Source organism: Lipophrys pholis (assembly GCF_963383615.2).
Source record: "Lipophrys pholis genome assembly, chromosome: 15".
NCBI classification, from domain to species: domain Eukaryota; kingdom Metazoa; phylum Chordata; class Actinopteri; order Blenniiformes; family Blenniidae; genus Lipophrys; species Lipophrys pholis.
In genome coordinates this window covers 9,930,662-9,946,350 of record NC_137642.1, presented here as the reverse complement: position 1 = coordinate 9,946,350, position 15,689 = coordinate 9,930,662, and the positions used below count along the sequence as shown (strand labels likewise).

General features: G+C 41.5%; 1 protein-coding gene across 2 annotated transcripts in view; it reads right to left on the bottom strand.

The window, feature by feature from the left end:
• Positions 1–1,659: 1,659 nt before the first annotated feature.
• The window catches only part of LOC308121151 (cGMP-dependent protein kinase 1), a gene marked incomplete at its 5' end in the record, with an annotated part of 96,286 nt that continues 82,256 nt past the window's right edge, over positions 1,660–15,689 (bottom strand). For both annotated transcript variants that reach the window (XM_080482250.1, XM_080482249.1), the window contains 11 exons: positions 1,660–3,603; positions 3,693–3,759; positions 3,848–3,910; positions 4,002–4,124; positions 4,263–4,426; positions 4,624–4,765; positions 5,156–5,245; positions 6,383–6,522; positions 6,662–6,758; positions 11,707–11,781; positions 15,340–15,405. In XM_080482250.1, coding sequence (XP_080338376.1) covers positions 3,505–3,603; positions 3,693–3,759; positions 3,848–3,910; positions 4,002–4,124; positions 4,263–4,426; positions 4,624–4,765; positions 5,156–5,245; positions 6,383–6,522; positions 6,662–6,758; positions 11,707–11,781; positions 15,340–15,405 — 1,126 coding nt within the window. In that variant the 3' untranslated portion in view covers positions 1,660–3,504. The remainder of the gene's footprint in view (positions 3,604–3,692; positions 3,760–3,847; positions 3,911–4,001; positions 4,125–4,262; positions 4,427–4,623; positions 4,766–5,155; positions 5,246–6,382; positions 6,523–6,661; positions 6,759–11,706; positions 11,782–15,339; positions 15,406–15,689) is intronic.

Here is a 15,689-nt window from a genome sequence, read left to right as displayed (position 1 = left end):
TTTCTATTGTCAAGCAGGATGCTCATGAAAACTATCAACACTGATTTTCGTATAAGATACATTACCCCCGCCTTCAGTTGTCAGTTTTTATAACAGTTTGCGGGTCAAAAAGCTTTTTAGGAGTCTGTCTGAGTTCATTAATTCACTTGTTTGTTTGTGCAGACACTTTCTGGAGCGCGCAGACAAGCTCACAGGTGCTGAAGTGCAAGCTGGAAACGAGCAATTTATTCCGTACGAAGATGGCTTGGCACTTGGACGTCATCTGCTGGTCGTGCAGCCACTGTTTGACTGTGCGTGCGTGCGTGCGTGCGTGCGTGTATGGGTGTGTGTGTGTGTGTGTGTGAGTGTGATTGCAGGGCGCGTGCAGAAGACGCGCATCGTACATATACCTGACAAACACACATGGCACTTTGCGCGTTTCAATTGCTGCATATCTTTTGAAGTAGAGCTTTTATCTCCACTTTACTAAATGTCAGTGCTGGTAAGGTGAGCTCCTTTGATGCACTTTGATCCCCTTTGATCTGACAAAGTGTCACCCTGTTGTTATAGCTGAAGCCATTTCCATGTCCCCCCAAACAGATTTGTTGTGCGAAAAACACGGAGACCAGAGAAGCTGCATCATCTACACTTACTGCTAAGTGAATGACATTAACTCTTCGGGTGATTATTAGATATCCGGGAACCTAAGCCAGTTCAGATCAAACTGGGCACTTGGGTAAAGAGACGTTTGACTTACCTGTAGCGCGCTCCAGTGGCAGACACTACAAACTGCAAAAACCTTCCCTACACAAGCTTCCCATAAACAAATCCCCAGGTTGTTTCAAATAACTAAGAGACAAGCACGACTCAAAATTATGTTTTTACTCTATAATTTTAAAAATCTTACACGTGGCACTCTGCAAAATGAATTTACAGCAGAAAAAACAACATAACACAAGGCAGATATCAGAAGGCAGTCAATACAAATCATAATCAGTGGTTTGGGAAGTAATGACATACGTAAGGCTTATTGACAAACATGTTCTGCCCTCAACACAGTAAAATACTTAGTGTGTATCTACAGAATTCATATTTTTCTCGTGTTTAGGTCTATGTCAACAAATTTGTATAATTCAAAAGTAAAAATGTGTCAATCTGCTCAATTCTCTGGGATGAAGTATGACTGTTGAGCTTGAAATAAACAGAACACTGAAATGAGAATTTGAATCATTATGCCTTGTGAGTGATGCTATCATACCATTTAAGATTGTCAACAGTGGTAAACAAGAATATTGTTTCCATATTTTCGAAATGTTCAAAACTGCAATTCATTCTTGCCATCTCTGGATGCTCGGCTTGTGATGGATGGATGGATGGATGGATGGATGATGGATGGATTGGTGGATGGATGGATGGATGGATGGATGGATGGATGGATGGATGGATGGATGGATGGATGGATGGTATTTGAGCTATGATCAGTGCTTCCTGCTGTTTTATATCAGGCTAGAGGTGAGATCAGATATTAAGAGAAAGGCAGGTCATTGCAGCCATATCAGGTCTCTAAAATTCAGTTGATCGGTAACAAATATTCCCGTGAGATAAATCAAAGGCATACACAATAAATTTTACTTCATATACACTTCCGTTAGCCATCAAATGACTTAGAAAGGATCTCTCCAAGGTGATTAATGTATTTATTAGATATAACAAAGGGTGAAAAGCAGCCATCTAGGAGGACACAAGTTTCTGAGGTGTATATGTGTTCATGCAGCATTTGAAAAGGTCTCGTGATGTTGAATTTGTATGCCGTTGACTTAAGGCACTTACATTCCACTTGACTTTATGGTCTGATTTTTGGATGTGGGAGGTGATGGTTTAGACATCGTAGCGCTAGTGGTCAAAGTTTTTCACAAAATATAGATTTTACTTCTTTTTTTTTTGTCTCCTGTTTGTCTCTGGAAAAAAATATTTCAAAATTTCCACATGGTGTTATGTTTTAGGTGTTCGATCATGCGAATGTGGTTGAATCCAGCTCCCAAAGAAAAATAGAAGGGTGAATTTTACACGGAGGAAGTTAAACCTGTTGAAAATCCTCGAGAACACCACTGACCACAATGCAACATGGTGTCAAGCGATACCGAACAAGTCTTCACTCGAGTACAAAAAAAAACGACACGAGTCTCCAATTGTCTAAAGAATGACGTCAAGTACGGTACAAAGTAATCAAGCACAAATTAAAAAATTTTTTTTTAAACAAAATCACAATACATAAACAATAACCAGTACTGTCATCGCAACATCGCTTATTACAATTTATCAACAGCACCAAATACATTGAAACCAGGTTCACAGTTATGTCAGAAATATACAGGAGTGAACAGAGGACGTCTGGTTTGGGTGAGTGGGATGAGGCATTTGGGTGAATTAACAAAAGAAGAATGCAGCGAGAATAGAACTCATAGATGTGAATGAAAGTAAAATACAAAAACAAAAAAAACAACAAAAGTAAGTGTGACGTCATATGAAGGCTAAAATGAGCTTTAAATAACAGCTGATTTTCTCAGTTTATGGTCGTAAGTGCATAATGACACATTGCTTCATGGGAGTATTAGCTGACATTTCATGTGTGCCGGTGTGTGATTCAGAACATTTTGAAGCAGGGCACTTTAAGAGTCACTTCTCTTTCCACTGACTGCACAGTGTTTGTGCTTTTGAAGGTAGATTCATCTCACTTAACGTGTACTCAGTATTTGATTTTAGCCTAGCTGTGTTCACTTCTAATTGTGTTCAATAATCTAACTCATAAAATCAAATACTACGTACTGTACATACCGTATCCCATATGTATATTAACCAGGAGGAGGATCTGTGACATTCAGGGTAGTCTTGAGCACTTGATGCCAGTTTTACTTGCAAACTGTAGATCTCTGGAAAGTATCACAGATAGCAGCAATCTGCTGCTTGCTCCGAACCTACGGCACAACTGCAGTAAGATTGTAATTTCTCCCAAAGTCCACCAAATATGTAACTTACATTGCAGAGAAACAAACCGAGACAAAAAAAAAGAAATCGTTTGTCTGCTTCCACTCTTATTTGGGCATTTCTCCACATTTTCACGCTCTTAATTTACCTCGGATCAAAACTTAGACCAGCTTTAAAGCATTCAGCTATTCAATAAACTTCTTCTCCTTTAAGATCAGAGCATGTGTGTGTGTATCCCTGCACTTTCTCTGCCTTTTCCTTTGGACCAGAGTGTAAGACAACACTGAAGAAGCGCTACAGCAGTCCCAGTATAAATGCTTGATCCAGAGCCACAGTGAAATAAAGGCATATCGGTGACCCAGAGGGTTTGCCATCCATCCGTTGATCTTCTTTTCTGTATCTTCTCTTTCATATTTAATAGTAACAGTAATAGTACATAATTTAATTTGTTTTCTACAGCCATGTTCTCCGAGATGGTCTCCAAGCCATTGGATCCAACAAAAGAAGACTTTCTTTTGGTTTTAAAGCCCGCTGAGGACTTTAAAAATCAACGTCCCAGCCGGAGTTGTCGTCGGGAGGTGGGTCCTCGTTGTCCTCTGGGAAGCTGTCAAAGTTACTTGTGTCAACTGCTGATGTGACCTGGGAAGACAAAGGACTCTCTCGTATAAAGCTGAAACATCCGTCATCACAGCAGCCTTAACTTCAAGATACAGCGTAAGTGTACTTACATTAGGAATAATGGGAGGCGTCAATGTGCCCTTCTTCAAGCCTTCCCAGTTAAAGCCCTCAAACCATCTATAGAAACAAAAACAATATCGTTTTACTGTGATCGAGAATCAAACATCAAACATCAGATAATTAGAAGGAGAATACTTTTCCTTACTTGTGCTTTTGGATGTCTTTGACACCGTTTTTCAAGTTTCCCAGTCTTTCAGAAGGATTATCCCTGCGTAGAAAAGGACAAAACATATGATTCAGCATTCAGAGCATTTAAAGAAATTACTGTCAGTTGAAGTGCTTGAGGCATCAGAACTTACCTGCATAGCTTTTTGATTAGGTTGGCAGCATTTTTGGTAATTTTCTTTGGGAATTCAATCATGTCGATGCCTCTCAGGATGATATTGTAGGTTTTCATAGGATCAGGGCCAGAGAATGGAGGACTGCAGAACAGAGGCCAAGATATTTATTTTCAGTGAAAAGTCTCCAAATAAAACTTTGCAAAGTAGCTAGCCAATGAGCCAACGCTGGGAATACATGATAAATGACTTTTAAGCAGACACGCTCGGGCTTGTGCGTACCTGCCAGTTAAGAGCTCAAACATGAGGATTCCTAGGGACCAGTAGTCGGCTGAGATGTCGTGGCCTTTGTTCAGGATGATCTCTGGTGCTACATATTCTGGCGTCCCACAGAAAGTCCACGTCTTCTTCCCGAACCCGATTTTCTTGGCAAAGCCAAAATCCACCTGAAGAAAATGAGGAGTTCATGTTCAGAAATGAAAGTCACCGTGTATCTCATTTCAATGGCTTCTCTGCCAAAGGTTGTGTTTCAAAATGAGGAGATAAGTGGGAGTCGGTAGGACTAATTCAACAGAAAAAAAGGAGGGGTGGTGTTAAGAATGCTTTATTTCAACAATGAACATAAAACATGTTAATTTCTTACCAGTTTAGCATAACCCCTGTGGTCAAGTATAAGGTTCTCTGGTTTAAGGTCTCTGTAGATGATGCCTTTGGAATGCAAGTAAGCAAAAGCCTCCACCACACAGGCCGTGTAGAACCTGGTGGTCGAGTCCTCAAATGAACCCCTGGAAACACAGACGGAATTCAGTACAGACGCAGAGCTTCTCAGTCGGTGGAGTGAATTGTTTTCCAAATTCAAGGTTAGTGGTTCAATCTCCCACCTAACCCTGAAAGTGTGTTTGTACAAAACACTGAATTCTAAGTTGCTCTTAATGGAGGTCGAGCAACTTGCATAGTGTGTGAGTGGTTCTCATTAAAAAAAAAATTATTGGGGGGAGTTAAATTGATCATGTATGCTCTTTAGTTTATTAGGATTTTTGTGAGTCGCCTCAAGACTTCAACTTATTTGAACAACAAATTCCGAAAATCCGAAAAACAAACATAAGGCATAAGAGTACTTTCATGAGCTTGTATTTGATGCCAAACTGTTTGTGATATGGTGAAGCCGAGCTTACCGGTCCCTAAGAATGGTCCACAGTTCTCCTCCTAAACACGCCTCCATCAACATGTAGAGGTACTTGCTGTCCTTGAAGGTTCGGTAAAGTCTGAAAGCACAGCGACGGACATATTAACACAAAACAGTTCTGCAGGAAAAGGTCCATGTTATGATGCATATTCTAAAAAGAAGAAAGAAAAAAAAACAAAAACAAGGCTGCTTTCACATTTTTTATTTCCTTCTATGAAAACCTGAATCATGGAATCAGATTTCTATTCAGTACTTTCGTATACAAACTTACAAATGGCATTTTTCTATATACCACGTCCAAGCCCATATCGGCACAGCGTCATGCTTTACAGCTGGCACTACACTGTCGCTGTTGTCTTGGCCTCGTCTACAAGCTGCCCGTCAAACAAGCTGGACCCCGTTTTCATCCAAGCAAATATGTTGTGGTTTCATCTCACCAAAGAGCGTGCTGCCAACACGCAGCATGTTTCTTTTTATGTTGTTCGGCAAAGCTGAAGCTCACAGTTTTGTGCCTTTTTGTCGGTCGGGATTTTCTTCTTGGACGCCATTGGTAGAAGCAATGTCCTTCAAAGCATCAGGGCAGAGCAACTGAAGAGCCATGTTCAAAAACTGGTTTATCCATGGTAATTAAAAAAGAAATTGATAATTATGCATGGCGTCATTCATCAAGGATGGCCTTCAAACCCTCTGTTATTGGTGGCATGAATTTACCCAAACCACATCACTGCAAGTGAAACTATGCGTTGGCTGATGTTCAGTAGCCTGCTGATACTTGTGAGCTGACTCCTGTCTTTTAAAAACATTTGTGGTGTTAATTGCCTTTCTTAAATAACTATGTTTATGCAATCAACCTCAGTTTTAAATTGCGAGCGTAGTCACTTTTATTGCAGCGCTCGCAGGTAAACTGACGCAGGTAAACTGACGCTGGTTGCACTGACGCTGGTTGCACTGAGGTTACAGTTTGAGATGCTCATTCTGAGAGCAGTGTAGTATCTGGGGCTTGAAATAATAAAAGTATTGTGAACAACTGCATGCACAGTTTTGTTGTTTGAGGCAATAAAAAAAACTTAATAAAAGCAAGCTCTGCAAGCCCACCAGAGTAAACAAACCCAGGTCATTTTAGCAAGGAAGTAATGATTTACTGTTCCTCCAGCCTTGTGGTGTATACAGTAAATTATTTATACAGCCTTTTAAGGAAGCTGGTCAGGGGGTGTACCTAACAATGAAGTCAGAGTGGGCCTCTTGCATGATGAGTTTTTCAGAACGAATGTGCTCCTGCTGTCTTGTGTCGACTATGTGTCGCTTCTTCAGGATCTTCATGGCAAAGGTTTTATTTTCGTCGCTCTTGAGTTGAACCTACAATGACAAGGAGGGGCAGGGGAAAAACAAAATCACATGTCCGACTGCACACTAACTCGCTACAGCTTGTTAAACAACACTTAAACATCACTGTCAATGATGTGTAATATTCCTGAGAGAATGGGAAAGCAAGTACCAGCTCAACGCGTCCAAAGCCACCGACTCCCAGGGTGTCAATAATGTTGAAGTCGGCTAAGTTGAGATTGAAGAAAAATGCATTTTCTGCTTCATACCTGTGGTGCCAGGAAAAGGGAGGAAGAGAAAAAAAGTGGAAACAGGATTAGGAGATGAGAAGAGGGAAGAAAGAACATCTAATCCACTTTCAACAACCTAAGACAATGTATCCGTCTCTCCTTGAGCTCATTTGTTTGCAAATCTTAGCGGATTTAACCCATAATAATCTATTAGGGATGTTAGTGAGGAAGTGGCGCGTATTAATAGGAAACCAAGAACAGGATGTGTTTCAGTTTAGTCCGCTGACAAATTACTCTGACCTCCGTTTGATCACAGACTAAGTGTCCCCAGCTTGTCCACATTCTTGATAGGAAAGAACAAAGATTGGATATCTATCACACAAGCTGCTCGCTGCTCATTTGGCTCTGAAGACATGCTTTGGCTCTGCTACTGAATACTACTACATGCCATTGCTGACCATGCTCATGCTGGCACCGGAGATTGTTTCCACGTGTCCACCTCTTATCCCCAGATACCCCATGTCTTCTATGGTTATTGTTTGATCCAAACAGAGTTTCATCAGCTCAGTCTCTGGATCAGTGGGCTTAAGACAGATCTGAGCCTGGATAGGTCTTTCTGGGTCACTCTGAACAGTCTGCTGCCTCATTGTAAGGCCTTTTCTCTCTTAAAAATAGTACAGCTGCATGTCAACTGCCAGATATTTATAAAAATAAAAAAAATCCCTAACAGAGGAAGACCCGATCAAATAAACTGGTAGTCTTTCCTCAAGGAGCGGTGGGGAATATGGTAATCTCAATAAAGGTCAATTCAGTATGGTTTGCTTCATGAGCTCTGCTCCCAGGTTGCTTAAAATTATTTTCCTTAGTTCATCTTTGGTTATTTAATATGTGGGAAGAAAATTTTAGATCAGCTCAGAGCGAGCCAGAACAATTAAATCTTCTCCTTCAGCGGCATGCCAGTGGGAATTGTGGCGGCACGTGTTGGCAGGTTTACTGAGCACGGCATTTCTCAGAAAATCCTCAGGTTGCCAGGACACTCATCTTTATTTGTGTATATGTAGGCAAGTGAGATTTATAGGTGATCCTTTCATCTTTTTCTCCCCTCCCCTCATTTGGAAGCCAGCCCAGAAAACCTGACACATACCCAAATGATCTCAGCTGAAGAAAAGGACAGGAGAGGAATAAAGTGTGCATTCATCACAGTGTGTGTGGGGGGATTATTACTAAGTTCAAGGTGATCAAAAGAGGTGCAAACATGGTGTTTGGGGGGGGGGCCGCAAGACATGCACAAGATGTTTGTGTGATGTTTGGATTTTATTGTGGAGAAGTTAATTCTGCTAAGATGTACAGGTATCAGGGTCGCTTTCCCAGTAATAGCAATATCTGGCCAGAAGATGGCAGCACAGTTTCGTTATAAATGACATTGGGTGACCAGTATCACGAGCTTTTACAGGAAAAATCCAAGCCACTACAAGATGGACAAGAAAACACATATTTTTGCATTAAGACAGTATTAAAGGAATAACACGGTGTATTCATCCTGCACAGAAGATGAAGTCTTATCTAACTGAATGAATCTGACAACCTTGAACAGTTCCATTTCATAATAATAAATTGCTATGAAAGGGTTTCGTTAAGGAAAAACACAATCCACCAATACGTCTCAACCAAGGACGCGGCGGCTCTGTAAAAACTGATGAACGGTCGAGACGTTAACTAAAGCAGTAATAAATGAAGATACAGATTTTTGTTCAGATGGCCAGAAAATGATACTAGTTTGTGGCCCACAGCTGAGGCATGAGATGCTGGAACCCGGAATATGATACTAAGAGTGTTGATCCAGCGAGAGTGAGACCCTACATCCACCTAAAATAGATGTCTGAGCCATGACCTTGAATGAAAACAAACAGAGCTCAGCTGCATCGAACACAGTAACGTAATCCTGGTCAGTAACACAAACCCACGTGTTCCAAGGTCTCCTGGATGACATTGCACTAACGTTACTTTTTAGTGTGATCTGGTGAATGCACGGCGAGCGCGGCGATACACACTGTTCCCGTGCAGGGCAAGTAGTCCCCGGTGGCCGAATATCTGTATCAATGAACAGATGAGGTCATAAGGATGACGCAATCCTCTTGTATCTAAGTGTGTGTGAGCACATACTGTCGGTGATTGAGTGTGTGTGTGTGTCTACTTTGCTCCAGTTCTCCTCAGTCTAGGCTGCCTCAAGGGAGCTGAGAGATGAGAAGAAAGCACTTCTGACCTTAAAGCTGACTCCCCTTAAATGCCACTTTTATTTATGAGTAATACCCACTTATTGAATTTCTACATTTGCTCAAAAGAGAGGGGGGGGGGGGGGGGGGGGGGGGGGACTCACCCAGTCACATTGGGTTATAATTTCTCATCATTCTTTAGTCATAAAAGGTCGTTGTTGTTTTGTTCTTTTCCTTTCACTGAATTAGTGATTAACATGAGTGCAATGGTAATATGAAAATGGCAGACTGGAAGGGCAGTTAGAATGATTTCAACGCAAAGAGAAGACAATCAAAGCAGCTTGGTGGACAGCAAAATTACTTATTTAATTGGAGCACAAATATTGTGAAATTTTTCATTATTTTTTTGTGATGCGCTAACTGAGCTCCAGGAAATCACATGTTTGTCTAGAAAAAAGAAAATGTTGCATATGGGGACTCTACTTTGTTGAGAAAAATCTACTTTTATATCTCCTACAGACATTCACCTTGCCTTCAGATACACAAGATATTAGTTTTTGTGCATGCGGGAATAGTGAAATAGATATATTTGCTCAACTGCGTGAAGCATGAAACTCCTTCCACAGAGAGTCGCTCCGGCTTGATGAAAAACAACACGCGCATACAACACATAACAGGGAGGTAGTCTTTGAAGAAAAGACCTGTCATCCTCACAGGGAGCAGCTGGAGTTTGCTGTATGGTTACAGTACTGCCGAAATGTGCTTATCTGCTGTGACCAATTAGAGACAGTTTCCATCGCTGTGGGATCCTGACTCAGGCTTTCCTCACCATGAAACAAATGTGCTCTGCTGGGGCGGGGAGACGCGGCAAGAGACAGCATGGCACACGGCATGGGAAGCTTCCTTAATCAGGGTGAAAAAAGGCTTTGATGAGGCAGATTTGAGGGAGCAGGAGGAATGTGTGCGTCTCTATTTGGAGGTGAAGTTCTGTTGAGAACAAGCTTGATGATAAAGTCACAAATGATAGTCCTGCTAATGTATAATTTGGACCCATTTGCATGAAATGAAACTCCCTTCCCTAAAATCTGAGTGATGGGAAGAATGAAGGGGTGGGGTGGCGGGGTGGTGGTGGTGGGGGTGGGGGTCGGGTATCTTCACACCTCATTTGTCTGTCATCAGTCCTGTTGAATGGGCATTATCATCACACATCATAGGCATGAGCCAGTAGAGGCCTGCTAATGTTGTTATCCAATCTTGGGTGAAGTTTGTTGGTGCGCAACTTTTAGTCAGTCAATCATCAGTCAGTTAAACCTGAGACGGGTTCTCGTTCTCTCTTTTTATAAATATGTTTTTGCTCTCACACTTTGTTTGCTCTTGTGGAACTGGTGTTTTTTTTTTTTTTTTTTTCTCGATATAGTAATTGAATGTTGAGGTATGTGATGACTACGCTGTCGCTGTATATAAATAGAAAATAACAGAATTTAATCATGACTGAAAAAGCCCATGGAATGTGAAAAAAAATCTGTATACAAACAGGATGGAAACCAGACAGAGCTGAATTGAAGGTGGGCTACAGCTTGAGAAATTCTGCTTTCAGAAACATCCTGCACATGCATTAATAGATAAGATTGTATAACAGATGGGAACAGCAGCCCTTAAAAATGTGGCTTGCAAACTCTTCCTGTCTTGAAAGTTTTAAGGAGGTGTCTCATCTCATCATTATGTGCAACAATAACGCTCTCCATGTCGTCATGTATGTAAAACTAGGAGGTATGAAACAGAGCACACTTAAGAAGACAACAAAAATAACTGCTCAAAGACGAAGTGAGCAGGTTCGTTTTAACCTCACTGTCCAATGAGAAACCACAAATATAAACCTGTGACTTACACAATTTACCATAAACAAATGTATTTTTCTTTCATGTGTGTAATGTTACATAAATCCACAATTCCAATACATAATTCCTTTTGGTCACATCCAACCAGTCTGGCTCCACTCCTCTGTTCTCTGGTGTGATCTTTGTCCAGCAGTGAAAGCTAATGCCAGAGGCCATTCCCTCTGCTTACATACAGTATATCTCAGTAACTGGTATTGTGTTCCTTTCGTTGGTAACTAAATACAACAGGCTTGCAAAAGACGAGTGGCACTCTCAGCAATCAGCCACGAACCCAAAACATTGTCAGAAGTCGAGTCTGCCTTGTGGCCTGTCTCCGCTCCCTGTCTCTCTCTGTAGCGCTACATATCACACAATCTGCACCCTCACTCTCTCGCTGTGAGATGTCATTACTGGGCTCTTGTTTCTCCTCACCTTGACTCACTACATAGAAGCGAGGTATCAGATTGTGGCATGAGATAAGTGAATGAACCAAAAGATGGACACCTCGCTGCCAAGGTTCCCTGCGCCTTCTGTGGTGCTACTCTCTTGTTTCCATAGACACGATGAATAGAGTACATATTAATTCCTCCAGAAATAGAGGCAAGGGTCACACCCCTCTGTTTTCGACTTTGTCACCCGGGTATTGTTTGTTATGTAACAGACCTAAAGGCACAGCTGGCTTGAAGCGTACCTATTCATAAAGGACTGATGTGCATAATAATGATATGGTTTGAGCTAATTGAGAGCAAATATTGAAAAAGCACATAAAAAAAATATATAAAAATGGGGCGAACAAAATAAATCCACACCAATGATAACAAGGTACATTTGGTACATTAGGTACATTTGCACATTACTGATTCAAATGAATGCATACTCAATAAATATTGGACTTACTTGGCTTTGGCATCAGCATCCTCATGGCCTTTATTGGAGACATCTTCCAAACCTCCGATCAGGTGCTTGAATGAACTGAAACACAGACAGGAAATGTTAAAACAGCGGGTGCTTTTTACTTCTTTAAGAAAACAAGACGAAACTTGCCGTCTATCTCTGTGCCGTATGTATTGAACGAACAGCTTATGGTTGGAGGGAAACGAAGCAGTTTGTACACTGCGGGCGATTCATGGAAGAAGCTGGTGCAATGTATGACCAGACTGTCATAAAAAAAACAAAAAAAAAACGCTGCCAGCTCTGATTAAATATTCATCAGTCTGCTTTTAGAGACAAGACTCCAAAAAAAAAATAAAAAATCACAGATGAGAAGACAGAGCTACCCCGCAGAGGTGTAAAACAGTGTGATGGCAGATGGCGGGTGAGTGGGGAATTTTTGAGAGAAAAGTAGAGACTCTGCATAAATGTTTTAGTGAATGAGTTATAGAAGAAAAACACACTGTGCTAAGTGATAAATGAAACGCTTGATATTATGCGAGTTATCATTAAGCTTAAAATCCCTGCGACTGTTTTGTGCTTTTAGTGAAGTCAGCCAAGTAATTTTACCGGCTTAAACGGCAGCAATTGGCTCCTTTTTAGTGCCCTAATATTCAAAAATGAACATTAGAAATCACAAATTCTCATTAGAGCGACTACAGAGAGTCTGGCAGTTAAGGAATGGTAATGATGGCGTGGTCGCTGCAGGATAATAGGCAACAGAACAAGCGAACACGCTGAAATCAAATCTTCCGTGCTCGCCCTCATGGGGAGATCGGGTACATGAGAAACAACACCCGGCTTATTTCTCCAAAAAGACTTCCAACATCCTGCGAGAACGACTATCTGAGGCAGTTTTCATGCAAGCCTCATCGAGATATCAGCCAGGAGATGCAATGCAGCTGATGTTTTCACTTTCTCCTGTTGAGGCTATAAAGCCCGATAGCTGGGACTGTTCCTGAGTCGAGAGTCTCTTTAAATGTTTGCTTACAGTCTTTTCGCACCGACTGCCTGCCGACCGCGTTTATTCCCTCCCTCTTTCCTGTGGCTCGTGGAATTATCCTCATCTCACCTCTTGAGCTACACAGTTTCATTCTGAAGCGTCACACACACACACACACACACACGCGCGCACAAAATGGAGCAACGTGCACGACAGATGACAGATGTTCAAAAGCGCCCTGCACCACAACCGATCTGGGTAGGTGACGAACATACCACGTGCACGCAAGCACGCGCACAAACACACATGAAGGTCTAACTTTGTGGGCTGTGACTGCATTAGCTGGTTGCATGACAGGCGGCGGTAATCACCTGCGCCGGATGACTCACTATCCTCTCCGCTGCCGCTGAAGAAGGCTACTTTGCGCCTGCTGTGTTCCCTGAGGCTAAAGGGAGGCCCGAAGTAAGATGATCCGGGGTTTTTATTTCACTGTGCTCAACCCCTGCTGTTTCACTATTTTCACCACCAAGCTGAGTCTGTATCCGCCATATGAAGGTTGTCACATCCAGGTATCTTAAGGAGGAGATCCTTCCCACGTGAAATGTCAAACCGCGTTACCGTGATGAAAAAGAACAGGGCTTTGGTCTGAGACGGTATTAGCAGATGGAACACTGTGAAACAGTTGTGAAGGATTCCTGCATAGATAGAGCATACTTTCTTTTCTAAAGTTAGAATAAAAAACTGATTTTACACCTGACTGTCTGACTTAATTTCCACAAAGCCAGTCCCGATCTCCCGAGTTCCTTTTATTGCATCTGCAGCTGGAAAACATTTGCATAACAATGAGGTGAGCGCTGTACTGGATCAAACAGGAGGGTTTCGGTGATGATGTGATAACCTTTTATAGCTTTCGCAACTCCTCAATCCACAAAGCTGCTATATAAAGTAAGACTATGTAACAGAGGCTGACGACCGGTCACTGCAAACCCTGAGGGGCAATTACACATGGATGATGAATAGAACAATGTGGAGTGACAATATTGCAAATAAGCAGGCTATATATAGGATTATATGTCTTGGGTTTGCCTTCTGTTTCACATTTGAAAATGTCAGTAAATTGTAAAAAGGACTGCGCGAGTAAATCTGACTTTTAACACTGTAAAAACAGCTTGAAGGTAAATCAGCGTTTCGTCTTTCATCAGTGAAGGTTAGACGATAGTGTATAATCCACTAGCTGGTGAATTCAATCTCACAGGTTCAGATTAGACCGATTGAGCTGCGTAATTTGTGAAATTCTGTACCAACATGTGCAGAGCTCGGTTTGCCTTCCTTTTGTTCGGGCACAGAAAAAGGGCTCCACATTTCAAGGGATGAACGTGTCACTCTGATTTAACGGCGCTCGAACCTGACGACAGCCTAAGGTCTTCCAAGTCAGTGACATGAGAGGGTCAACTAAGAGCTGTTGATTGCTGCTCGCATCGTCTCGGACACTGACAACAACTGCTGACAAAGCTAAAATTAAGACAACTCTGAAATGAGTTGTGTGGCCCATAAAAACCACAACAGAAACAGGCTCGGCGTAACCCTTCATGGGGCCAGTAACTATATATAGACATTTCAACTTGTTGTTGCTTTAAAAGTAACCGTTATAAACTTTGAATAACACAAACATATACGAAAACAAAACACACCAATTTCTGATTCATAAATAATGTATTGGGTGTGATTTGGATGAGGCTGCAGGATTGTAAAAGTGTTTTTTTTTAAAGACTTCCTGTAAACATTTCAGCCTAGTTAGAAAATTAATTAACTATAAGTCGTGAACTGCAATGTCAGTTTAGCCAGTTTTTGTGCTTTGCAATCACATATAAATATGTTTTGGTATTTATTCTAAGATTAACTATAAAAAGTCACAAATGTTAAAAAAAATTAAATAAAAAAAACTTCTCTTGAAATATTCTATAATAAGAGCTGAGAGTTCAACTTTTATGTAATATTTCAAAAGGTACCCGCTAAATATTTCAGTTTTTTCACCTGCTGTACTTCAGTGATATTAGATTGAGTAACGCAGACCGATTCAATGTTTCATTCATTTTTTCTTTTTTTATGACGATATTGTTGAACTCACACACCTTTAATAGAGTTTGATAAAAAAGATCTGAAGATTGAAGACGACGTCGGACAAATTGAAAAAAGTGCAGTGATCCACAAAAATAAACTTGCAGAGTCTATTATGAGTTAACGTCTCTACAGTTCAAGTTCAACGAATGCCTATTGTGAGGTAGTGAGACTCTCCTCATCTCAAAGAAGAGTGACTTTTTCAAGCAGCTCCAACGAGACACTCGTTCATTCATTGAACTTTTTTGCTATGAATCACATTTTCCCCCGTTAAGTAAAGAAAAGGGACCGACTGTGTTGAAACAGAGTTCACCAACCTTCCCAAAAACTGAAAATCTGCTTCAAGGGTAGTGAACGAACAAGCATGTTTGTAGAATTTAGTTACAATTTTATAGAAACAGACTTGTCTTTAATTCAACAACTCACATCTTCATGTCATGTTGTAAGAACCAACCAGATGCCTTCAGGCACCCCCATGGGCTGACGGTGAGCGACAACGAGCACCAGGTTCACTGGGGATTAACGGTTTTCGTACTCACTCTCGATCGATGACCAGACAGGTGACCGCCTCCGCTGCGATGACGCTGGCTGTCCTGACGTCCTCCCTGGAGAAAATGAATACACAGCATAATCAGGCACAACAGCCAAATTAGAACATTTGACGTGGTGATCACGTCAAATGCAGCCTGTAATAAATCAAATTAACCGTTTTAAAACGCCTCGTAAGAGCCGCGTCGACGGGCACAGTTAAAAGTTAACACTTAGTCATGCCTTATTCAACTCCTCGCTCTCCGTACGCGGAGCTGACAGACAACGAGGACATCATTATCAACAGGCAGCGCGCATCACTGCGGGATTGTCATTACTCTTTATTGTGTTTGACGTCAAG